Source organism: Sciurus vulgaris, assembly GCF_902686455.1.
Source record: "Sciurus vulgaris genome assembly, chromosome: 1".
Lineage (NCBI taxonomy): Eukaryota > Metazoa > Chordata > Mammalia > Rodentia > Sciuridae > Sciurus > Sciurus vulgaris.
The window spans coordinates 172,800,362-172,827,411 of NC_136461.1; the positions used below are offsets into that span (position 1 = coordinate 172,800,362).

General features: G+C 34.9%; 1 protein-coding gene across 3 annotated transcripts in view; it reads right to left on the reverse strand.

Moving 5' to 3' along the window:
- STK3 (serine/threonine kinase 3) overlaps positions 1–27,050 on the reverse strand; it is a 302,874-nt gene that overhangs the window by 59,622 nt on the left and 216,202 nt on the right. For all 3 annotated transcript variants that reach the window (XM_079126263.1, XM_079126262.1, XM_079126264.1), the window contains 2 exons: positions 26,001–26,193; positions 7,715–7,890 (listed from right to left, as the gene is read on the reverse strand). In XM_079126263.1, the coding sequence (XP_078982389.1) occupies positions 7,715–7,890; positions 26,001–26,193 (369 nt within the window). The remainder of the gene's footprint in view (positions 1–7,714; positions 7,891–26,000; positions 26,194–27,050) is intronic.

The following is a 27,050-nucleotide window of genomic DNA, read 5'->3' on the forward strand; positions in this document are numbered from 1 at the left end:
CTAGTTGCCTCAAACAATTATAACAACTTATTTGAAATCCTATTGATTTCAAGAGGTAAATAGTATGGGTCATCAGTCTTAAACTAAAAGATTATAAATTAGATTGCCCACTCTTTGATCCTAAATTCCACTAATGGTTAACATTTCTTTTGTTGTCATCACTCCCAGTCCTCAAAGCTTACTGACTAAACATCCAAAATGAGGTTATGAACAGAAAGCCCTCATAGTCAAAATAACTTTCCCAGACATCAACATTAGCCAAAACATATGTTTGGAGTTCAACATTTTTTTAAAAATGTAAAATAGCCAATTTTTCAACACGATCTTCTAAATAAATTACAAATTAAAAAGAACAAATTACTGTGAGGAAAGTTTGTACTTTCTAGAACTCTTTTTTGTAAGACATTTTTCTTTTTGCCATGTGCTTTAAACATCTTAATAAATTCCAACATGGTGACAAGAAACCACATACTGCACCTGTGCTTTCTATTTTAATTAATCCAATAAGTACAGGTCTGCTCACTTTAATTTGTAAAGGAAATGATGATATGTGTTTTAACTTAAGGTAAGAATTACCTAAATAAGCAGAATTTGCTTAATGTTTCAATAGACTTTACCTAGACATACCATAAAATAAAAATTTCAGAAACTATGGAATCCTTAAAAGACATATCTAGAAATAAGAAAGCAAAATGCTCATTCTACCTCAGGTAGCCCAAATGAATTACTGAAGATAGAAATCAGTGGAGCAATTCAGAGTCACTACATTTTTTATCTGTAACTACTACAGAATCAGAATCAGTTAAATCCAGTTTAGTTGCTTAGTGACTATTAACATTCATTTCAACTTGTACATAAACACTGTCTTTGAAGCAGGTCACTTTCCTTTCTGAACAATGGTACGTCTGTCTTAAATATCTCAGTAGACTGATGGTCAAAACCTTGCAACAAGTCTACATGGACCTAGACAACCACATGACACAACTGTACACACACTGCACCATCTGTTGGATATGGCTGCCAGCACAATTTCGTGAGCTGGCAAAGGACCGAAAGAGTCAAGAATTCTGCAAGTATTTCAAAGTGCAGGCTTCTAATTAATTTTAATTTCCTGTTGGCTCTACAAGGAATGACTGAGAAGTGAAAGCACAATGTGCCACATACACTCGAGTTTATGCCACATGTACACCTGTAATCATAAACTCTTATCCAGTGCTATCCACTGGCACATTTAAGATTTTATGTGTTTCTTTTTTACCCTAGAAGAAGTAAATCTGAAACATACACAGTTATCTTTTCATACTTTGCTAATACTCTCCCAAACATCTGGAAATGCTTGACGATACATTTAATTAATGCAAAGCTAATGGATGACAATGTGCTTAAAACCTTCACTCAAATGAAGTGGTTTTCTCAGTCCACAGAACCAAGAACTGAAGAGAACGAGCAGTCCTTTGACTAAGAAGTACACTACAAGAGAAACTTTTAGTCATCATCTCTTTAAAACACAAAGACATCATCTGTATTTAAACAGATAAAGTACATGATAGCAAACTGCCAGTGGGTAAGGGTGGGAAAGAAACTGGTCACTGCTGCTGCTTAGGTTCTCCTTAAGGTTTCTACAGGCCTATCTTGTTGAGGGCTTTCTAAAGCGCTGCCTTTTGAGAGCTTCTGTAATCCACTGCTGTCTCCAAGTCTCTTAATTGCCCTGTCACTACTGCTGGCAACATAGAAAGGTGAAAAGACCCTGACAAGGTAATGTTTCTCCAGAACAAGGGGAGATGCTAAAAAGGCACACGTGGCTCCAGCAACAGAGCTGTCACTTTCTGAGTTTACTATTTTCTGCATATTGCAGAAATGACTTATTTTGTGTTCTTTCCCTATAACCATACTGAATTACCAACTAAGGAATCAGAGGTAGGATGGCAAAAACCTAGAAAAGCTCCAGGCAAGTTTACACTTAGAGGAGAGGATTTGTTTATCCTCTGCTACAATTATTGAGATTTTTTCCTCCAGCACTGCCCTAGAAGATTCTTATATGCCTTAGCTCAAAAGAACAACATGAACTGAATAAATATTTAAGAATCAGAGTAATCAAGAAATGTTAACTGACAATTCAGTTTGAGTCAAAAACAAAAATGATTGATTTACCTAATTCCTCCACTAGTAATTATTGTCAATCTAATTTCTTTCTTTTTAAAAATTTGGAACCAATATAGTGGGTTTAACAGATGGCTTTTAAAGTTTTTGTTCTTATTCCAAAATCTTTATGTTACCCAAAATATATCTATTTAAATATGATACTGTAATTTTTGCAAAACAAGATCTACATGTGCTCTATTTAACACTAAACAATCTGGATGCTAAGGCTGTTTGGAAATAATTCTAACAAAAACCGAAACATTAGACAAGTGCTATAATAAACAGATTTGCCTTTTACATTTGTTTTGGAAATCTTCATAGACACAGCCTAAATAGAATTATTTAGTAGAATTAAAATTATTATCACAGGTCAATTAGTCAAAATGTACTTTACCTCCTATCTTTATATGATAACCCCCAAATTGGTGACATCATAAACTATATTATCATCTTATTACATCCAGTAACATAAGATGAAATACACTTCACAGAACATCCAAAAGACAAATGCTAAAATGACTTAAAAGAAAATACACAAATTATATGGCATTCAGGCTTTAAGATTAAAAGTACTTCCTACTCTGCACATCTGTCTAGCAGGTGCCTCAATGAATAAGCTTTGCCATTTAGGAATCTGCCTTGAGTGCCTCAAGACAATGAAGTGTCCTCTCTCATATTTCTTTCTTGAAACCTATTTTCCTCAAGGCAGAAGGATAAACATTCTATGTCCTGGAAATATGGTCAAAACAACTGCAGCTTGTTTTAAGCAACTTCTGTTATTCATAGAAATCAAACAAAATTCAGTTCTCTTTTGGAAGGCAGCTTTAAAATACATCATGAAGAGAGGAGATAACAAAAACCTTAGCACAATTTACACTTTGATGAGTCACATTTTTAAACATTCTATATCTAATAGATGATGGAGTGATTGAGACCAGATTTTCCTTATTATTAACAGCAGGCATCTCAAGTGGAAGTCTACCTTTGCTCTTAGTCCACTTCCCTATTTTGTGAGCAAAGTATTCTGCCAAATCACTTATACTGTGCCCAACTATGCCTCTTCTCCAATTACTCTTTCTGTCCCCTTACACACTTTTCTTGTGTTTTGCCACACTCACTATGACTCTTAGCAATTCTTTACTAATTTCCTGGCAATCATTCCTTTATTCATCTTTATTTATTCCCATTTACAATTCCTCAAAGGGATGAGAGGGCTGAGCAGTTCCAGTCAACAGTGTAATAAATGCTGGGGAAGGAAGCACTGTTCTCGTCAGTCCCTTACTCTCCATTCCCCAGGCAAGGCTATCTGCCCTGTAAAAGTCAGAAAAGTAATTATTCTGTAAAAATGGATCCAGTCATGTAATCCTGTCAGATTTCTTTCTTACTGAAAGGGCTCCTTCCCTGTTTTTAACATTTTTACCTTTAATTCCTCACTTTGATAGTACTCTTCAATCTAGTAAATCAGCTATTTTTGTTGAATGATCTTTTTTAATGTTTCCTGCATGAATTTCTGTTTTCATTTTTCTATTTCATTATTATTTTATTTCAAGGCCTTGCCACATACCAGATTTCCCCATCTCTAGTCAATTAGCCCAAATATAGTTACAGATATACAGCTCTACTTCTCCCTCCATCCCTGCCCTTTAAGCTTTTCATTTTATAAATCATTCTTTGAAATGACTGCCTTTTCTCTTTCTTCTCTCTTTTTTTGGGGGGCGGGGTACTAGGGATTGAACCCAGGGGCACTCTACCACTGAACTACAACCCCAGTTCTTTTATTTTTTGAGAAAGGATCTTGCTAAGTTACTGGATCAACTTGTGATCCTACTGTCTCAGCCTCCGAAGCTGCTGGGATTACAGGTGTGCACCACCTCACCGGGCTTCTGCTATCCACCTTTTAATACTCACAAATGGTCACCCACCACATAATTTCATAAACAACTCCATCCTTTACTAAATTTCCTTTTATCCCAAATCAAAATTTGAAACACAACTTAACATTTCTTAATTAAATAAGTATGTATAAAATTTATTTTTACCCATATTGCTTAGCACAGTCCAAAGCACAAAACAGTACATTTGTTAAATTAACAACATTTTCTAATAAAATTCTTAATCCCTAGATAAAAGGTCTCCAAAATCTATGTTAAGCTGCAAATGTTACCAAAAATTTACTTATAAGAGCTAGTTGGCTGGGCTGGGGCTATAATTCAGTGGTACAGCACATGCCTAGCACACATGAGGTTCTGGATTAGAACTCAGCACTGAAAAAAAATAAATAAATAAACAAAAAAAAAGTGCTAGCCACTGGGAAAAAAGACTTACAACTAGAATAAATTTAAGAGAGACAATGGAAGGCTACATGACAAAAACTGTTTGCATGTATATGAAAATTTTAAAAGTAGGGTACTGAAATGGCCCTTATTGAAGTCATTAAAGTTCTTCCATCTCCTGAATTCAATATTCTAAGTTCTCTTGAATTCTAACTATCACACTTTCAGTAGATTGTTTGCAAAGATAATTGCCACCATTTCTTCCATTTCTTAGGGTCCTTTGCAAATGTGACTGCTGTTTTTCCCAAAATGAAGTGAAATTTATTTCGATATCCCTTGAATCTGGACTAGTTTTCTGACATATTTGGACTAACATAATATGGCAACAGTGACAGTACTTATGAATTTATTTAAAAAAATTTTTTTTAGTTGTAGATGGATCTTTATTTTTATTTATTTATATGTGGTGCTGAAAATTGAACCAAGTGCCTCACACATGCTAGGCAAGTGCTCTTCCACTGGGCCACAGCCTCAGCCCTCAATGGTTTTTTTTATTGTGGTAAAATATACATAAAATTAACTCTTTAAAAAAACATAATTCTTATGTTTAGATCTTTGATCCATTTTGAGTAATTTATTTTTATATAAAGTAAGGAAAGGACTGAACTACACTTTTTTTCATGTGGATACCCAGTTTTCCCAGAACCATTTATTGAAAATGTTTTTTACACACTGAATGGTGCTATAGTTTGGATGCTGAATATCACCCAAAGGCCCATGCATTAAAGGCTGGTACTACTGGAAACTGTTAGACTGTTTGAGAGGTGGGATCTAATGCAAGATTCTTAGGTCATTGGGGGCATGCCCATAAAGGAGACTAAAGAGACATGGCCCCTTCATTTTTCTCTTTTGCTTCCTGGTCATGAGCTGAAAAGTTTGCTCTGCTACTTGCTCCCTGCCACTGTCAGGCAACACTCCCACCAGAGGTTTAAAACCAATGGGTTTACCTGATTATGAACTGTAACCTTTAAAACTATAAGCCCAAACAAACTTTTAATTTTCATATACTAATTACTCAGGTGTTAATTAAGAATGGCAGAAAGCTAATACAAATGGTCTTGGTACTCTTGTCAAAATCTTTTGACCACAGATATGAGGATTTAGTTCTGAGCTCTGTATTCTATTCTACTGGTATACATGTTAGTTTTTATGCCAATATCACACTGCTGTCATAAGGGTAGCTTTGGAGCAAGTTTTGGAATCAGGAAATAAAAGACCTTCAACTTTGTTCTCTTTTCCAAGATTGTGTTCACTATAAAGGGTACTGTGGAAACCCAAATCAATTTTAGCATGAACTTTTCTACTTTTACAGAAGTGTTACTAGAATTTTGATGAAGATTATATTGAATCTGTAGATCACTTTGGGCGATATTAATATCTTAATAATATATTAAGTCTTCCACTCCATGAATAGGAGATGTTTTCCCATGTATTCTTTAACTCTCTTCAGCAACATTTTGCAGTTTTCAAATGTACAAGTCCTTTACCTCCTTGGTTAGAAACATTCCTAAATATTTCATTCTTTTTGATGCTACTGTAAATGGACAGTGTGTATGTTCTAAACTGAGATCAAGAAACCTTGCAATTTCTGTTTTCAAGCTCTCGGAAGGCTGCTACTACCACATAAAAACCTCAGGCTTGCCTAGTGGGATCACATGAGATACCCAACACTCAGAACAACTGCCAGAAACATGAGCAGGTAATTTTAGAGAAACTATACAGCTGCCTTAGTCAAGTTGGCAGATAACTACAGCCACTTGAGAAACCCCAAGTGAAACCAGCAGAAGAATCACTTAGCTAAACCTGACTAAACTGTTATCCCACAAAACAGTGAGCAAATAAAATAGTTATCTTAAGTCATTAAGTTTTGGAATGGTAGCAAAGTATAACGAAAACAAAATTAAATCACTTTATGTGCTCTTTCTTAACTATGATAATTTATTCATTACTTATAGCTCACTCATTTCAAACCACTTCCCAGAGGCTGTTAAGATTTATTCCAACTGAGACAAGACAGAGTTTTTGATTCTAAGTACTCTACATTATTTATCATGTTCATGAATGTTTTAAAGTTTGAATGTCAGCATCCTAAATAATTTATAAATTTTTTAAAAAGTAGATAACTTAAAATGAAATCTTACCAGAACTAAACAAATGCAAATTATTTTCTAATTTCTTACTTCAATATTGAAAAAAATGGCAAACAGGCATTACAACCTGTGATTTACACTGCTAATATTTGTTAGTAATTAGTACTAAATTTATTGAGGATGGAATTTTAAATTTTAACCTCTTGTTATTAGAAAACTCAAATAATCACACTATTTAGGAGAACAGTACTTAAACTTAAAAATATTCCAAATCCCAAAGCATTTAGGTGTCATGGTATCTAGGAAAGTGGCTTAATATTGCTTAAAAATTTTAAAGATATGCAAGTATCAAAATTTTTATTTACTTACAAGTTATGTGTTTATTTAATAAATATAAAGAACTGCAATTTTATTTGGAAAAAAATCTTCAGAAAACTATCAAAAGTAACAAATTATTTAAAATTGCAAAAACAAAGATTTACTTCATAAAAATTTTTACTTCATTAAATAATTTGAGAATCTATTCTTTCAAGTTCTGCAAAAAGTTGCTTTAAAACAGAGTATCTATATTTCTTGAATTCTTAAAAAGAAATAATAATGAGTGGGGCAAAAGAAATAAAGAAAAAAATGTAACTAAATAGGCAATAAAGAGGTTCATACTGAAGTTTATATGTGACCTAGATACATACAGTACAAGACTATTATTTCTGACAAACCAAGTGGAATTCTCACTCAAGTAGAAACTAATTCAGTTAACTTTCAAAGTCAAAGCAAATTCTTCAAAGTCTATGTCATAAATACCTTTGCATAATTTATTTTGGTAACTAGTTTACAGTCAGAAGTATCTCATATTTGCACTATTGAAAATATTTTTTGTAACAGATGTCATTTTAGTTTTAAGGAATTTAAATATTTCTCTAAATTTGAGCCATGATTTATTTAACTATAAGCAATTAATTATTTTTCTCTGTAAATATATTTCTGCAAACTACAATTTCACCATTTCCCTACTCATACACATGGCTATATGTTAAATATTAATAGTCCATAATTTCATATACATAATTTGTATTTATAAACTATATGTCTCAATGTGATGATAAAATACAAATGTAGAAAACATAAGTGGAAGAATTAAAATGTACTTACAAAGTCAAAGTCTCCATCTTGAGGAACTTTCCAGTTATCAGGAAAAACATTTTTGGGCATAGGGAAGGGTTCATGCATGTTCTGATTACAGTTTTCATGATTCTTATTCTTGAAGTCCTGCTTATCAAAGTAGTCCATGAAAGATGGTCTTTGTACTTGTGGTGAGGCTGCATTTCCTTAGGTAAACAAAGAATATAAAGAGGGTATAAGCTCTTAGATATAAAGAAGTATGATTTTTATTTAAGTGTGATTTTTTAATTGAACCATATAATAAATTTGTACTGCTCAAAATCAAAGCTGACGTATCAATTTATGAAAGTAGAATAAAATACACATTTTTAAAAGTATCCAAACAAAATAAAAATTAAACTAATAACCATCTAGAATATTCTCGGAGTACGAAAACATTTTAGACTTCTAGCAGAATATCATTTTATTGAAAATCACATCAGATGCCTTTGAAATTTGTCAAAGAAAATAAACTTTAAAAATCCAAGTGTTTTTGGTGTTCTTAATATTTAAGCCTGTATTGTTATTGAAATTAACAAAATTTCAGCTGTTGGAAATTATAAGAACTTACTCAAGGTTTCTCTTATGTCTATTTCACTACTCCCTCATCACCTCACTAGCTGATTTTCCTTCTCTCTGGTCTTTCAAGGCTTTGCCTGACATATTTATATCCATGTCTTCCATAGCTATTTTCCCCAGCCCAGACCTTGCTCCTAAATTCCATATCCAGTATAACTGCTTGCTGTTATACTATTTAATCTGACATGACTTTGAGTTATTAAACACCAATTCTCAAAGTAAATACAAGATCCTTTCCCTCAAACCTGCAGCTCCTCCCAAATGTTCCATCTTGGTTAAGGTCAACATTATTTATTGAATCCCCAAACGTTAATAAAGAATTAAAATAAAGTTAAGAATTAAATAAAAGACATCTCTTCTCATCATATTGAGGCAAGAAAGTAGACCCTATACCTTCAGACAGTTAGGACAAAGGGCCTCTGAAGAAAGGAAAGAGGAAATGAGACCATGCCATCCTAGGAGGAAACACTGTGCCTGAGGAACATTCTGTCACTATCCATGACAGTTTCAACCCCAACACCCCTTTCTTAGCTAGAACATTCTTTTACTGTACCTAACAGCTTCAATCACAAGAGTTTATCCTTAGCTACCTCTACCCCTACCGCTAGCAACTGCTAACCACCAGATTTCCCCTTACTCAAAGCACTTCCTCTTCTGAACAGATATGCCAAACCATAAGGTTGGACTTATCCTCTCAATTTTGTAAATAAGGGATTGAAATTATACACTTCTGATTGGTACACTAAGCTCAGAGCTTGAAGAGCTTGATTGGTCCATGCAAGCATCCCTCACCCCACCAATCACCTGTGCTAGGTCATCAGATATAGCTTTAAAAACCCCTAGATAACAGAAACCCACTGGTGTCCCTCTTTTGGGAACCCTCTCTTTTCAGGACCTCTGCTCTCTTTCTATTACTCTAATAAATCCTGTTACTTTGCTCTCAACCTTGTGCCTGTGGATTTCATTCTTCAAATAGTGAGATGAAGAACCCACCTGACACAATACCAAAATGATCATTAGGTGTTTTTAATTCTACTATTCAACTGAGTTTAAATTAACCCTTTTTCTCTACACATCATTGCTATCGTCTTAGTTTCTAATGATTTCTTGCCAAGGGCACTGTAGCAGCCTCCAAACTAGTCTCCATGCTTCCAGTACTTCAGTTTTGATTTAAACTGTCAATATAGTGACATTTTTAAATACAAATCAAACCATGTCATTCTGCTTAGAATCTTTCAATCAGTCCCTATTTTTTATACTGAAGAATTAAAGAGGAAAGTAAACATTTAGAATAACTATATTTTTAATCTGGCAGTTAAGGTCTTGATCAGTAGTTTCCAAATTGAATTCTTTAAAGCTCTAGGGCTCCAAATGAATATTAGGGATCACCAAGAAGGCATTTCCCATCCAATTTTCCAGAAAGAAAGCAAGCTACCTTCTTAAAAACTTCATGAGGGAATATAGGACATTAAACTATCTCTCCTGTAATTTACACTCATGCTCCAAATTCCTCTTTTACATATTTGTCTTTCAAATATATGAAGACAGAGATATGGCTCCTGTCTTGGCTATCTGTTTTTCAGATGAAACAGTCCAGTTTCTTTCTTATGCATGTTTTTCAGACTCATCACCATCTTGTTTACTTGCCTATGGGGACACTTCTGTCTTTCGATGTTCCTATAAATTGAAACATAATATTCATAATAGTTATCCAGCTAATCTAGAATGCATTCTGCAATCCTACTAGTGTAGGTTGAAACTACTATGAGTACTATTATTACAACTAAGTAACACTGTTGGCTGAGGATGAGACAGAAGGTCATTTTGGTCAAAAGACTAGAATGCCAAAATCTTTCAGTCTTTAGGAATATGGAATGAATTGGAATTGATGCCTATTTTTTGTGGCAAATGCAAGGATCTGCAATTCTTCAACATCAACAACAACAAAATAGAGTGGGATGAGGAGAATGGAATTGTCAGGCAAGCATCCCTTCAGCTCTTTCCTTTCCCAGGTTCTTAGATTTCTGTGTGGGCTATTTGGCAGAACTGGAGTGTAGGTGAGTATGCTTAGGTGAGGACACAAGAGAAAGTGGTACTGATGGCATTTATTAATTTAAAAAAATTCCATTGCCTAAAAATGACATGATTTCCCCCAACAAACCAAGTTTTTATTGTCTTCATAGAGTAGGTGTTTTTCTTTTATAAACTGTGGGGGGGGGGGGATCACATAACACAAAATGTACCACCTTACATTTGGTTATATACCCAAAAGATTTTAAAAAAGGGTCATGAAGAAATTAATAGAGGTATTAGCATATCCATGTTCTCTATAGCATTATTCACAAGAACTAAAACATGGAAGCTACCCAATAGTTCACTGACAAAATGGATAAGCAAAATGTAAGTAAGGAAATTCTGACACATGCTACGACAAGGATAAGACTTGGCTAACAGAATGCCAGTCACAAAGAGACAAATATTGCATGATTCCATTTATGTGAGGTAGTTAAGAGTAGTCAAAATCTCAGATAGCAAGAAGTCAGAGAGAACAGAAAATGAGTTAAAATTTAACAGGTACAGAGTTTCAGTTCTAATTCTAGAAGGTGAAAAGAATAGCTGGATATAGTGGTGCATGCCTGCAATCCCAGCTACTTGGGAGGTTGAGGCAGGAGGATCTCAAGTTTGAGGCCAATATCTGGCAATTCAGCAAGACTCCACCACAAATCCAAAAATAAAAAGGGCTGGGGATATAGCTCATGATAAGAGTGTGATAAGAGTGCTTGCCTGGCACCCATGAGACCCTGGAGTGAATCCCTCCCACCCCTGCAACCAAAAGAAAAAAGGAATGGAGATGAATAGTGGTGGTGACTGCACAATATGATGTATTTAATACTACTGAACTGTATGCTTAAAATGGTGAAGACATTTTTCCACTTTTATTGTGCTAAAATACACATACATAATGTTCAGCCATTTTTAAGTGTATGATTCAGTAGTATTACATATTACTTAGGGACTGACCTCCACAATGCATCTTGCAAAATTAAAATTCTGTACCCATTAAACAAAAGCTCCCCATTTTCCTTCTCCTAGCCCCTGGTCAACCACCATTTTATTTCTTTTTTATGAATTCCACTTCTTTCTACCTCTATTAGTGGAATCATTACAGTATTTCCCCTTTTTATGATTGCTTTATTTCACTTAGCATGTCCTGAATGTTGATTCATGTTGTATTGTGTGTCAGAATTTCCTTACTTTTCAAAGCTAATATTCCGTTGTATATATTACACCACATTTTGTTTATCCATTCATCTCTCAATGGACATTGGGTTGCTCCCATCTTTTAGTTATTGGGAATCAAGCTGTTATAATCATGGGTATACCAATATATCCTAGACACATGGCTGACTGTGGTTTTAAATTAACTATCAATTTAAGTTAACTAAGTCTTTTTCTATATATGCACAGATCTTTATTTACAAGTGATCTTAATACCTACACAGAAGCCTTTTACATTTTCTTGTGGGTCTTTTGATGGTTGAGCTTAAACTCTGATCAAGTGAATCATGACGTAAAGTACATATGTGAGGAATATAACTTTCAGTAATATGCTTATTTTTTTTTTCAAAGTCTGAATTGTATCTTTTAAATGTGTTTCTGTCTTAACTTTTCATTAAACTGTAAGATCCCTAATACAGGAACCTAAACCCTTTGCCTGAATAATTTCACAGATAATTCTGACGATAAACAAGTGTTTCTATCTGCCCAGAGGTTCAATCTCCATATACCTGGAGAGGAGCTATGAGATGCTATGTGTTTTTTCATCATTATTTTTTAATTAGTGGAGGCTACTGGTCTTTCATCACTATCAAGTGCATTGTGATAATGTACTTCAGACATTATTACAACTAGAATAATTGTCCCAGTAGAATCAGGAAAACTATGATATTCATAATGTGCATATATTAGTAGAAAAACAGAAGCTGATTCTCAATACAACTCTTTGTCTAAGTACCCATTTTCTAATTCCAGCTGTTAAACTGCTTGAAAATAAGTTTGATAAAATATACAGAACTCAAATCATACCCACTGAAAAGATACTGAGGTATTCAAAATTAGAATAGTATAAAGTAACAGTATTTGTGGCAAACCCTCTGAACTTAGAGCATCTTCATATTTCACATACAAAAATACACAGAATAAAAATTTAAAAACCTAACCAACCAAACAAATAAAAGCTCCTTTTGTACAGTTCATCAAGATAATAGCTAAAACAGCCTTTAAATCACTGGTTAGAAAAGATTTTACTAATATGTTATCATATTAGTTAACAATGGAAATATATATCTCAGGCATATTTGCAGAAGACAGATATTCCATTTCAATGATCAATAAATATGTTAAAAGTCAAGATTTTGTTTTTATGGTGTTCAACTTCAACTTTGTTTCCCAAAATCCCAGAAGAAACAGAGGGAGGGAAGATAGTTAATTTGACAAGATTGTATGACTGACATTTGGACAGGACACAAATATTCCATTAACATTTTCAAAAGATTTTAAGTATCCGTGATTTGTCTCTGGGTCTCATCATTAACTAGACATACTTCTCTATCTCCAGAATCAAAATTTTGTTCCTAAGGCAACCTCTTATTCCAAAATAGTGTTTAGAAATTTAACCTTGGTTATTCTCCACCTCTGCCCCATTTTATGAGAATAAGAGGGAAAGCACATTGAAGTATGGCTAAACTTAACAAACTTCCTACAAAATACTTGAGAAAATCAAGTCACAGAGTAGGGCATGGGATAAGGAGATATCCCATAAAGGAATCCTTTGCTCAATATTCTTTTCTTAAGAGATGAGTAATTTTTTTGGTTGAACTGGGGATCAAACCTAGGGCATCATGCATGCTACGCGCAAAATAAACTGAGCTACACACCCAGTTCAAGAAGAGTTAATTTGTAATGGAATTACATTTTAGTTCTAAATTCTGATTTGCATCAGAAAGTCTTAAAATGGTTAAAACACATAAAGACATCTACAAACTTGAACTTTCAGTATAATAAGGGCTATTAATGCTTATATAGGAAAGTAAAAATCAGAAGAAAGGGAAAATGGGATTTGGGGGAAACTAACTTGGAAGATTAAGAAACCCATGAAGATTGCCATTATCAACTGACAAAGGTATAGAAATGTTTCACTGAAGTGTATTTTTAAATAGTGTTCTTTAAAAAGTAACTTCAAGGGCTTTGGTAAACCAACACACACACAGACACATACAAATGGCACTTCTAAGCCATCGAAGAAAACAGTACTCCATGACCCATGCCCCTCCCCCAGATCTTCCTATTCTCCCTACACAGGGCCAGGACCTCATTGCTCTTACTATGTTTCCTTTCTACCCAGCACTTGCTTCACTGCAAAGATTCTAGTTACGGTCTCTTTGTTTTCTCTTCAAGTCAAAGTTAGGGAAATTCTTCATCCAGAGTCTTTACTAACACCCTGGCACCATAATGAAAGAGTCAGAGGTATTTTGATAAACCAGTGACGCTTAATTCAGATCTTTGAATCAGAGAAAATATACCCATAGCATTTTAGGAATAAACAGAAGACTAACTTTTTCCCACCAGAAACTAACATAAAGCAGCTACTCTAGTATGACCTATACATTAAAAGCAGTAGTATATACTGGAAAGGAGGAGAAAAATAAAATCTCAAAATTTATTTATTTCTATTATGGAGAATAAAGCGGGAAAAACTTTTTATCTTTTATAAAAACTTTCACACAACAAAGTAAGATGGGCTCAGGAGGTATTTCCTTAAGAGAAAGAATAGGGAGAAGGCTAAAAGAAAGATAGTATTCTGTTCTGGTAAGAGTCAGCAAAGTGGGGCTGGGGTTGTGGCTCAGTGCTAGAGCGCTTGCCTAGCACATTCAAGACACTGGGTTCAATTCTCATCACCACATAAAATAAAATAAAGGCCCACAGACAACTAAAAAAAATTTTTTTTTTAAATGTCAGCAAAGTAGAAACTAGGTAACAGTAGCAACAGAAAGGGCAGAGGCAGACCAATCTCTAAGGCTGAACAAAATGAAATCATTGGGAAATTTCATTCCAGAAATCTACTTTTCCATCCCTATAGTCCTGAGCCTGCTTCTAACATTCTCCTAATCACAAGTTTCTAATCTATTCTATGAGCTACTATCAGCATCGAAGTTTCTCAAACAGCTGCCTACCTAATATCTATAATCCCCTTATTTCATAGCAAGAGTGCCTCTATTATGGGTAGAGTGACCATCTAATTAATTGTGGTCAATGACACATAAAATAGTCTCTATGAAAGTTCTGTTTTCTTGATTGAGGCACCACCCCGTCTATTTCTCGCTTTTCCCTCCTACCTGGAATGCAATCTGGAGAATAAGCATTTATTCTGTGAGCAGAAGGATGAGAGTAACACCCAAAAGATGGTATTACAGAAAGGCTTTTTAACGACATCACAAAATCACTTTCTCAGTGCAGAATACTCTGCTTCTGGATTTCTTATTAAGTGAAAAAAGAAATGAATCCTATTTTGCTTAAACCATTGTTACTTGGGTTTTCTGGTACATGCGGCCAAGTTCAGCACTTAAATGGTACATTTCTATTCACAAGTGGAAGATGTAGGAAGAAGTAGAAGGAGCGGGAATGAAGGCTTTGTGGCAGGAACATCTCAATTTGAAATTTGAAATCCACTATTATATAATGAAATCCACATAATAGTTTAGTTATCACTACATTTCAGACACATTTGTAATTTTAAGTATGTTTTACCAGCTGACTTAAAAATTGATGGTAAAATGCCTCAGTAGTTATATACTCAAAAGTTTGGAAAATTATCCATTCTTAGGTTAGAAATAAACATTCTTACAGAGAGTTAACAAAAATCCAAATATCAAACAATAGGCAGTCTGTACCATTAATTTTTTTGGAAGACTTTATAACAAGATGATTTTATTCAAAATATGCTTATACCACAATTTTCTGTTCAAATGTATGTGCTTATATCTCTGAACATTTTCCATTAATTTAAAACCTAGTATTAACATTTAGAATGTCTTTGTTATACACAAAGAAAGGTAAAGAAATAATTTTTAAAAAGTTTCTAAAGAGGAATAGACAAGTTTGTTTTGAAAGTTAATGAGAGGGGGCAGCTGTAATTGTCCAGTAATGTTTAACTATACAATACGAAACACATGCCACAGTATGCAGTTGAGTCTCCAGGGAGATACCTATTCACAGAAGTGGGGCAGAGAGGATGATGTCTTGAATTTGCAATTTATTTAAAGGAAAGGAAAAAAAAAAAAAAAGGAATCCTGGGTCCTTCCATGGGAGAATGAAGCAGGAAATCTCAAGATAGTAACTACTGTCATATGTGATTGTGGTTGCTATGGCAAATACTTTTTTTTAAACACAGAATCATCACATATATTGACATCAATTTCTCAAGCTGCAGTTAAATTTTGACCCTAGCTTATAAAAATATATTTTACTCTAATAATAAAGTATTTTCAAAATTACCCAGTTCCTCAAATTTGGCCCAAATCTTTCAACTTCCTTGCTTGTAGAAATAAAAACCCATTAGTAATAAAATAACCACTACTCATTCCTTTGTGCCTGTAAAATTTTAAAGAAAAAGATGTCTTCCCATTTCCTTTATGTATTCTTCAAAACATTTACAAGGATATTATATTGTGTGGAATACAATACCTTACAAAATATGCTAATCCAGCCACAATTATTCATTAGCTTTCCTAATCTGCATGTTTTCTAAATGAGTGAAGTCTTAATGAAAATTTTAATATACAAAGAAATTTAAAAATACTTTAACAAAATGTAATTTGTTTTTTAATTTCTTGGAATGATTATGACACAATACTCAAGTGTAAAAAATGAAATAACAATTATAATTTTAGTATAATATGTACCAACATCAAAGGTATTTATGAATATTCCCTAACTTCTTCTTCCAAAAATATTTTAAGTTGTAGGTATTCCACCTGACTAAAGACCTTGGAAATGTGTCCTTTAATTTGCTTCCAAGAGTAAAGAAAATACATATAAAAACCAGGATGTTAATATGGAAGCTACTGACATCAATTTTCCCCCTAACTTCATCAGATTGTGTTTTGAAACAAAGGAGGATACATACAACAAAGAGAAGGTCCAGAGGCTAGTCAAAAAAGAAATTAAGAGCTTAGAAAATAATATCTGCACAAAGGTTAAAGGGCCTGAAATTACCCAGTCAGGAAAAGAAAAGTCTAAAGAACAATTTAATAAGTACCTCAGTATATATGAAAGATTCTTACACATAAAATAGTGACCAGCTGTTTTCCATCTCCAATGAGAGCAAAATAGAAGGAAACAGACAAATTGAAGCCCAGGATTTTTGTTAAATAAAAGGAATGGTTTCCTGTGTGAGTAATAAACATTAGAATGTTCTGTCCATGTCTATGGAAGTTCTTCGAGTTCTTTGTAAGAAAGAGATTTTCATGCAGAAGGAAGAACTAATATTGGGGCTGGGATTGTGGCTCAATGGTAGAGCTCAGTGGTAGAGTGGTAAGCCCCTACCTAGCATGAGTGATGCACTAGGTTCGAGTCTCAGCACCACATATAAATAAGTAAATAAAATAAAGACCCATCAACAACTAATAAAAATATTTTTTAAAAAAGGGAGAATATTTACTTGCTTGCCCGTGCTTTGAGGTAATAAACCAGGCACCCTACAACCAAAAGGCATACAATGACAGGACTCAACTGGGTCATACCTCATTAACCATCCGACAGACACAGGGAACACAGAAAAGTAGGCCATGTTCCATGCTTCCAAGGAGTTCCAAATCACTGTAGCCACATGGAAGCTAGATAGCTAGTATTTCTGAAGAGGAAAACAAAGTGTTTCTAATTTCCCAGATAAATTACAGGTATTTGCATCCTGTTTTAAGAGGGACCTGTTTACTACTGTCACTTTTACTGCCATGTCCTGGCAAGATTAATGAAATAGAAATATAACCCTTCTACACACTCTTCTTCCTTTTTGATTATTTCTTGGTACTGGACACTCCATCCTTACTGATTTACTTAAGCCTTTGCAATTATGGGGAAAAAAATTATTTCATGAGGATTTCATACATTATACCTATGTATCTAATCCTTTTCTGAAATGGGTTTTAGAAGGAAAAAAGGAAAGGATGCAAACCAGAACTGGGAGAGAAAAAAAAAAAAAAAAAGAAGACTGACTAAGCAAAGAATCAAACTTAGAAGTGGATGCCCAGGGCAAACTGCGTTGGATTTAACGATTCTGCCTAGAGACATAAGGCAAACTAGGGAGCAATATTTAATGGTCAGTCTTCCCTTCTTGGTGTCTCTCCTAAACATTTTGAAATCAATCTATTACCTCTTTCCAGAATAAACTCCTAAAAATATAAAGGAGAATCTCATTTCCTCTCTTTCACTAATTAAGTGAAACTGTCTATATAAATGCTAACCAAAATAAACTGTGATTTTTTTGTGTGTGTGTGTAGTGCTAAAAATTAAAACCATAGCCTTATACACACTAGGCAAGATTCTACCATCAAGCTACAGCCCCAGTTCAACTTTTCATTTTATCTGAGACAGCAACTAAGTTACCCAGGCTGGTCTCAAAACTATAATCCTCCTGCCTCAGCCTCTTAAGTCACTGGGATTATAGGTATGTGCCACCATACCTGGCAACTGTGATGCACTCTGTAAATCCCTATACGTTATAGGTATGAAAAAGAAATTTTAAAAACGTGTATCCAATTAAAATTTCTTAACCTAGCAATAATTGATAAAAAGTTATGAAAAGTTAATTTAAGTGAAGAATAGAAGCCTAAATTTTACCAAGTGTTTCTTTTTTTTTTCTTTCTTTCTTTTTTTTGGGGGGGCGGGGCAGGTACCGGGGATTGAACTCAAACCCAAGAGCTTTCTACCACTGAGCTACATCCCTAGCTCTTGTCTTTTATTTTTGAGACAGTCTCACTAAGTTGCTTAAGACACTGCTAAGTTTCTGAGGCTGGCCTTGAACTTTTGCTCTGTCTCAGCCTCCTGAGTTGCTGGGATCATAGGCATGAGCCACAACACCAGACTCTCTACCTGTTCTTAACACAAAATGTATTACTTCCCTATCAAGGTCCCTCTTGCTCAGTGTGCTCCAGGGTATCTCTATCATTATTAAATACTCTAGGTAGGTTCTAAATGTAACTTGAGTTCTGGTTCCAGAGATTACAAAGTAGGTGTTATTTCCTTGTTCCAAGAAGTGGTTATCAGTCCTAGTTGCACCTCAGAGGCACTTGTAGAGTTTTGTTGCTGTTTGTTTAATTAGGGTTTTAAACAGAGACGCCCAGGCCCTGCTCTGGCCTGCAAAACTAGCATCTCTAAAGGGCAACTGCTATGATATACGTTCTGAGGTTAGTGATTTGTATCCAAGAACAGAGTTCATCTGTAAATCAAGTCCACTGCTTCAGCTCATGAAAATCTTTTAAGGATCTGATTCTATCTTAGAATGTATTTTTATTTTGCCTCACTTCATGTCATTTGCAATTCTGATGTACTTAATTCTAGAGCTTCATCCCAGTTTCTATAAAAAATGTTCAGTTAGCCAGCACTGAGGCCTAGGCTCTGTGGCACACAATGACAAACTTTCTCCCTGTAAAAACTTATTATTTAATTGTATGTTTGACAGAAATTTAGCAACCAATGACACCTACCTTTGGTCAGCCTTCATATTACACAGGTTGGAAAGCTAAACAAACACTACATTTCCTAGAATTCCTTGCAATTTAGAGTTCTGAGTAAATACAGGAAAGTTACCAAATAAGCAGAGGCCAGGTTTTTTCAGTTATTTCCTTCTGGTAAGCAGTCAAAGGGACCTGGAGGTTTTTATAGCAGCATTCCAGCATCTAGTTACCAGTTTCATAAGTGTTGAAGAGGAGCGAAAGTGGCACTGGTAGCTTTCTAATCACTGAGTAGCAATGGGGTTAATTTCAATCTGTATTACTCAACTCACTAAGTACCAATGACAGCTTTTGGATTGCAATTCCTGATTGTGTCAATCATAGCAGCTCCACAAAAGCTCACTTTTGTGATTTTGTGGAGGTCAGTCCTAGAACCTAATACAATCTTTTCCTTCAGCCCCTTCCACTGATTTTGTTAACAAATATAGCTCTAACTTAAATCTCATTATGTTTAAAATACCTATAGGAATTTCTATATCCTCTTAAAAAAAAAAAAAAAAAAAAAAAAACCTCTGACTGATAAATGTACATTTGAGTGTTAACAACTGGGTCAAGCTATATAATGTTACTAAAAGATATCATTAAAGACTTGTCAAAGACTTTTCCAGTGTCCTGAGACACAGCACCTATACCCTGAATTTTCTCTCACCTAGTAGTGTAGCAATGATGTCAAAAAAAGGACATTATGTTATTCTGGCATGATCTGTTCTTGGGAACCTATGCTAATTTATAATGATCCTGATCTTTCCTAAAAGACTCACAGATGTTCTAGAATCCTCCCCAAGAGGGACATCCAGCTCACCAGCCCCTGACTAGTTATGTGATTTTAGTGTCAAATCTGAGTCTGTATGCTGGTTCCATCACTGACTTGCTAAGAAGTCTTGAATAAGTTACTCAACATTATCAAATTTCCATTTCATTAGTGGTAAATGGTGATAAAATGCTATTTAACAGGATCTTTGTGAGGAATACATGAGACAATGTATATAAAGTCCTAAGCACAATGCTTGGCCCAAAGTAGGCCCTCAATGATAGCTATAAGTTGAAAAATTCATTATTTTTCCCTTTTCCACAAAAAAGTAACTTTATTGTACTCTTTCAAGCTTTCATGGTACTTTTCCCATCTGTTCAAAAAGATGTTGAATTTTACAAACAGTGGAATATTCTCTCGTCTCAATTTATTTCAATATACTTCATCAAATACACTTCCAGTCAGGAGATGCCAGGTCAGCTGAGTACTCCCTGACCATTCCCTTGTCTTGTTACATTTCAAATCCCTCTTATTCATCTTTGTGCTACTCAGTTCATTTTGTAGATCATTGTTCTCTACAGATTCTTTTCTGGCTAAAAGGAAATAGAACAAGGTGTAGGAGGAGGCAGGGAGAGGTGGGAGCAAGAACTGCTATGGGAAGAGAAAATGGAGCTGTTCAATGGCTCTGGGCCCAAGAAAATCAGGCCTTTATCACTGCTTGGGAAGCAGGGCTGGGCAAAGTTCACAGCTCCAGATGCTTCAGCTTCCTAAGTTGTTATCAGGAGAAATTGACAGGATGAGTAGATGGGAGATGAGTCTTTATTGACTACCTGCTATATTTAATGCTTTCTGCTAGGTGCTTTATGTATTTACATAAATTCATACACACATGCAAACATACGCAGATATACATCACTAAAACTCAGTAAAGATTAACTAATACATAGTAAGTGATCTGACTTCAGATTCCATTTTCTTTTCACTATGCCACATTATTTGTTCAGAAACTATTTAATGAACTTATAAATGTGCTAAGTATTTTATTACATACTGAAATAAAGTGGAAAAAAACAGATAACCACACAGAAGCAGGAACTTACAATACAGTGTGATGGGTACTATAAAAGCATGAGGTAAGATGGCAGCCCATCCCTAACCTGGGGTCAATTGGGAGTCTCCTAACTGAGCCTAAGAATGAATTAGCCAAGGAAGCAGGAATCCGAATGGAAAGATTAGGGCAGTGTGAATACTCAAAGGTAAGAAAGAGCACTGTAACAGCTGAGGAGCTGAGGGAATAAAGAGACACAAGAGTAGAAAGATAACAGGGATCTGAGCATGTACTGCCTTTTAACCCATGTTGACCTTTAGGCTGAGAGCAACCAGGAGTCAATGGAAGGTTATAAACAGCAGAGAGATGTGGTGAGATCTGCAGGGAGAGTAGGGAACCAACAATTGAGGAAGGCAATCCATTAGGAAGACTTACAAGTGAGAGACTATGAGCACCTGCACTAGGAAATATAGCAGATGGAAAGAAGAGGACAGATATTTTGCAGCCAGTATAGTTGAGAGTTGATGTTAATACAATGAGGGGTGAAGGCAGAAAGAGAAAAACCAAGAAGGACTTCAAGCTGGGCATGGTGGCGCATGCCTGTAATCCCAGTGATTCAGGAGGCCGAGATAGGAGGATTGCAAGTTCAAAGCTAGCCTGAGCAACTTAGCGAGGCTCTAAGCAACTAGATGAGACCCTGTCTCTAATAAAACATTAAAGGGGGTGGGGGACGCAGCTGGGATGTAGCTCAGTGCTTAAGCATCCCTAGGTTCAATCCCTAGTACCAAAATAAAAACAAATGACTCCAACATTTCTATCTTATTTTAAAGTCCACATTCAAAACAACTACACACCATCTCTAACTTCTTTTATGATAGTATTCCCCTTTAGTCTATAAAGTAGGAAGAAAGGTCATCCATTAAAACTAAAAGGGAGGGTTGCAGGAAATTTAGAAGGTCTAAAATAGCCATTCTGCAGAACAAGAAAGAGTTGAAACACAGGCCTACAGGAAAGCTTCGAGGGCCCAAATGGGGTTGAAAGTCTTGAACTGTTGGCCTTCATCTATGCAGATTTGAGATTTTTCTCCAGCAGCACTCAGAAACCAGTGTGAAAATGCAGAGAAGATGGGCAAATCAATCCTGCCAATTTTTCAGGAGGGCAAATAAGAAAGACATTATGGCACAGGAGTTAAGATATGAGTAAGAGTGGCTGAAAGAAATGAAACATAGCCTCGAATCTGAACACAGAAGTGAAAGGTGGGTGTAATAACAAAAAGAAAGCAGCTGACTCCAGGAATTAGAGGACTCCTGTGACAGCATTTCCTCAAATGTGTTTCTTAGACACTAATTACATAGGATATTAATCACTGAAATGCTCCTCATTAAAAACTTTCATGGCTAAGTAAGTTAAAGCCTGGGTAAAATCTTTTGAACAGGTTTCCCTTCTGCATTACCTGCGGACCACTTAATAAGCTAGCAATATATTACTATAGTCTCCAAACACTTCTGAATACTGTAAATTGTCTATATTTATTAGAGAATCTCCATTGATATACATCTTAAGGAACACATTTTCAGAAGGTGTGCTCTATGAAATGAAAGGTATGGCTAGTATAACACTTTTAAAGAAAGTAGTCTTTACCAGATAATAGCTTACTAAGGCAGGGGGTTTACCTGAAAATTCTTTTAGTTCTGAAAGCTTTAAATCTTTAATCCTACTGTAAGCCAGTACCTAAAAGAGAAAGTTTTGACTCTGACTATAATGTAATTAGTATTCATCGATGAAATCAATATTCCAAGGACATCTATTCTTATGTGGCAAAGGAGATTCAGATGGCATTCTAACAAGAACAAAACTCACAATCTGTTTGGGGAAACAACATACACACACACACAACTTGGGTGAAAAGCATGGCTCTTTCTCACATTATCAACAAGGTAGAGTTTCCCAGGACAACTTTATTTATGTCCTCCATAAAGACAGCTACAAGGTAAAAGGCAACAGTCTTCTCTTTGTTGAAGCAACTACTCTCCCAGAGTCACCACAATGAAATAATTTCCACTAGCCCATCATTTTGCTAACAACAGATTCTTAACATGATGCTAATGAAATCTTTCAGGATAAAAAGCTTTGAAAGTTAATTTCCTTAAATGACAAACAGTGTTAATCATTCAGGGAATTCCAACTGGCATGGACCAATAAGGGTAGAACATAATATACAAGGAAGAAGTAAATATCCATGTGTAAATATTGGTGATGTCATATGGTAAAAGACCTTGGTTACCAAGCTGATGCCCGGGCATTCCAAGGGTAATGGAACAGGAAGACTGAGAGTAAGAGGGTAAAAACAATGTCATGACTGCTGAAAACAGGTCTGGAATTCTTCTTGGGACATGACTGCAGGACCCATGCCCTTTTTTGTTTGTTTATTGGTTTGTTAAAATAAATCAAATTTTAAAATATTTTTCTGTCACTTTTCTCTACTTCACTTCTAAAGGTCTTTGAATAATTTTGTTCCTAGATTTAAATTTCCATTTCAGAGGAAGGAAAACAGGTCTGTAATTTCTAGCTTTGTGGATAAAAATATAAAAGAGAAGACATAAACATAATTTAAACTGACAAGAATGTTAAATCAGGGAACTCACTTGAAACACTAATGGAAAGGGAGAAGGAAATCAGAATCTTCAGCACAGAATGTAACAATCTAGAGAGTTTAGAAAACAAAAAATAATACATTGCTATAATCTTTTTAGGTAACAAAAATGCTTAAGACAAAAATGAGGCTTTGATGTGACATAACCTCATACCAACTAATGTAATCTTTAAGAAATATTTATATCATGAGTAAAAGCAAAATTAAAGTAGTAACGTGGTTAAAGTAAATATTTCTTCAAGGACACATTTGTTACTCTTGCTATATACTACAGTATGGCAATCCCTAGAGGTTAGACTAATATCAGCTGATTAGATTTTGGGGAACATCAAAATTCCACACCATGGAATGATGTCGCATCTATAGAAACACAAAATACAGATAGTTGGCCCAGGGGATTTAAAGCTTGCTGGGGCACATAAAACAACTGCAGCTACATAAACCACTATCTGCTTAACTTAAAAATGGACTTTTAATAAAATCATTTTGTGACAAAAAGGTACAACTATGTAATCATTATCATCAAATTATAATATATGTTGATTTCTGTAGTTGTCATAGCTACACATCACAACGGAATTATGTGGAAATCTGTAGTGTAATTTTAAAGTGTGATATTTTTCAAATCATCATCACGATCTCCTCCTTGAAATATAATAACTTGACCCAAATGAGATTCCATTTTTACCACTGTATATATGCTGACGTTGAACTACAACTACATAAAAAGCTGTTTATATAGTTATTTTTTTAATTTTTAGTTGTAGATGGACACAATATCTTATTTTGTTTATTTATGTGGTGCTGAAGATTGAACCCAGTGCCTCATGCATGCGAGGCAAGCGCTCTAGGACTGAGCCACAACCCAGCTCCTGTTTATATAGTTTTGTAGGAAGCTCCATAGTTCATTAGAGACATAATAAAGCACAGCAGATCTCCTAACTTGTATGCTAAAAATCCTAAACTTTGAAAGAATTTTATCAGTTGCAGAAAAGTAATGCTACACGCGGATGGGAAATGTGTTAACTACCTTAACAAAGGGTATTTTTTATCTACAGGGCATATGACTTGTACCCAAACACCAACTGACTTTGGAGGCCACAAGAACATCCTTATGCTTTTGAGTTAGACATGTTATGGTGTAGAAGGTCTGTTCTATTCAGGAGCCCAGCTAGAAATTTTAGGAAATCAAAGATTTAGGCTGTTTTCCAGGGCAAAGCAGGAGATCCACAAGTGGTAGGAGATAGAAAATTTATACACTTTGGCATCTGTTTGCATTTCATGCTTCATAATTTTCCCCTTCAAAATATGCCATCACAATGTACACTAGGAATGTGAAGAAAGTATCAGCAGTGAGCAGTGACTTGAAGCTATGAGATAGGACCTCAGAGAGGGAGCAACAACATGGAGGCAGCAGCAATAAGGGATAGACTAAAAGAAAATAGAAATGTCAAGAGAGGAAATTCCAATATCCATTTTGCAGTTCCAGCAAATCATATGAATATTAATAACTTCTCAGGCTCTATGATGGCATTAAGTCATGTAATCCTGCTTTCCTACCACTTAGAAGCAAAACCGTGTAGTAGAAAACACTTAGGGCTTAGACTTCAACATTAACCACACAGGACTAGGGTAGCAGGAGGAAAAGAAGAGAAAGGTCAGTAGATATGAAGAGATAATTAATCTGTTTTTGCCTATCACCATGAAAACACAATGTCCTACACTGTTAACTGCATTATCTTCAAAAACTTTTTTTTAAATTTGTTTTAAGAAAGAAATGCTAGTCCATGGAAGAACTGCTATCTTCATTGCTCTCTAAGCAACAGAGGTCAGAGAAAATGGCTTGATCAGCATTTCAGCCCCTGCAGCTCCCCTGGCATTGTGCCTCAAACACAAATGGTAAGCAGCAGTAAACATGCATGGAATATAACTTTCTCTATGAGCACCCCGTCGCCTGATCCCTCTTGCTAGTATTTCTTATTTTCTCACCTCAGCTCTCATTTCTTTCTACAGCACTTCTGTCTCTGTGGTTTAACTGATAATTTAGACAACATGAAATAATATTATGTTGTACTTATTGGAACAGAATTTTAGGTTTACTTTTTTAATTGGAAAAGTAAATGTTAGGAACACTATCTTCTTTTCTCTAGAATACTTTACAAATCAAATTATGGGCTAGCAACCTTCAACAGAAAAAAAAGTTCCATAATCCTAAGTTAAAAATGCATTACTCAACAACAACAACAAAAGATTAAAAAAAAAAAAATGCATTCCTTTGTGCTATATTAAAATACAATTTTTAAAGTTGACTTGTGCCATATTCTTTTTTTAACTGTCAAATAAAGTCAAGAAACAAAATTTTCCACATCTGGCTCTAAAAAGTAACACAGAACTACTCTGGTTCCTTGTACACTTTGAAAAGAGAAAACTAATGTTCAATGGGAAAAGCCACATACTTTTCATAGTTCCATCTTCTTCTTCCTCATCCTCACTGTTTATAACCATGGTCCCCAAATCAGACTCTAACATCGTGCTGTTATGTTCAATCATGGTCTGGGCTCCTTCACTCATTGTGCTTGTAGCCCGCATCGTGCCCACACTTTCTGAACTAGTCTTCACCATGGTGTGGGAATCCAGCTCATCTTCATCCTGCAAGCAAATTACCACAGTGAAGAAAGACTTCTCTAAGACAGCTGCATTTCTTAATTCTTAACAAGAGTATACATATATTATATCTTAATAATGATAATACTACTATAATTAATTTTAAGGTAAACACATACAAATATTATCTTAAGAGTTAAAATTATGAAAAACAACCAAACATTTTCAGTAATTAAAGCTCAAGAAAAGCCAGGTGCATACCCCTGTAAGCCCAGTGACTTGGGAGGCTGAGACAGAAGGGTCACAAGTTTGAGGTCAGCCTCAGCAACTTAGTGAGACCCTGATTCAAATAAGTACTCCACACCAAAAAAACAAAACAGAAACCTAAAACAACAAAAACTGTTTTATGAAACAGAAGACTACTAGATGCCTTTGAAATAAGAATTAAAATAGGTAAATCATGGGCTGGCGTAGAGCCCTGGCTAGCATGTGTGAGGCACTGGGTTCAATCCTCAGCACCACATAAAAATTTTTAAAAAATAAAGGTAATGTGTACATCTATAACTAAAAATATTAAAAAATAGGTAAATTATCCACAGGTAGATATATAAAAATATGGTGACAAAGTAAATAAAAATACAAAAGAGAATACCTTTAAGATCAAACATGTTGGCACCTTCTTTTATAATAAGCATAATGATGTTTATATCCTCTATAATAGCCATTAACTTTTTCTCTTAAATTGTGGTAAAATACACATATAAAATTTACCATTTTACAGATTTTTAAACGTCTAGTTCAATGGCATTAAGTACATTCACAATGTTATACAACCAATCACCACAACACATTTCCAGAATGTTTTCATCATTTCATTCAGAAATTATGTACCCACTAAATGA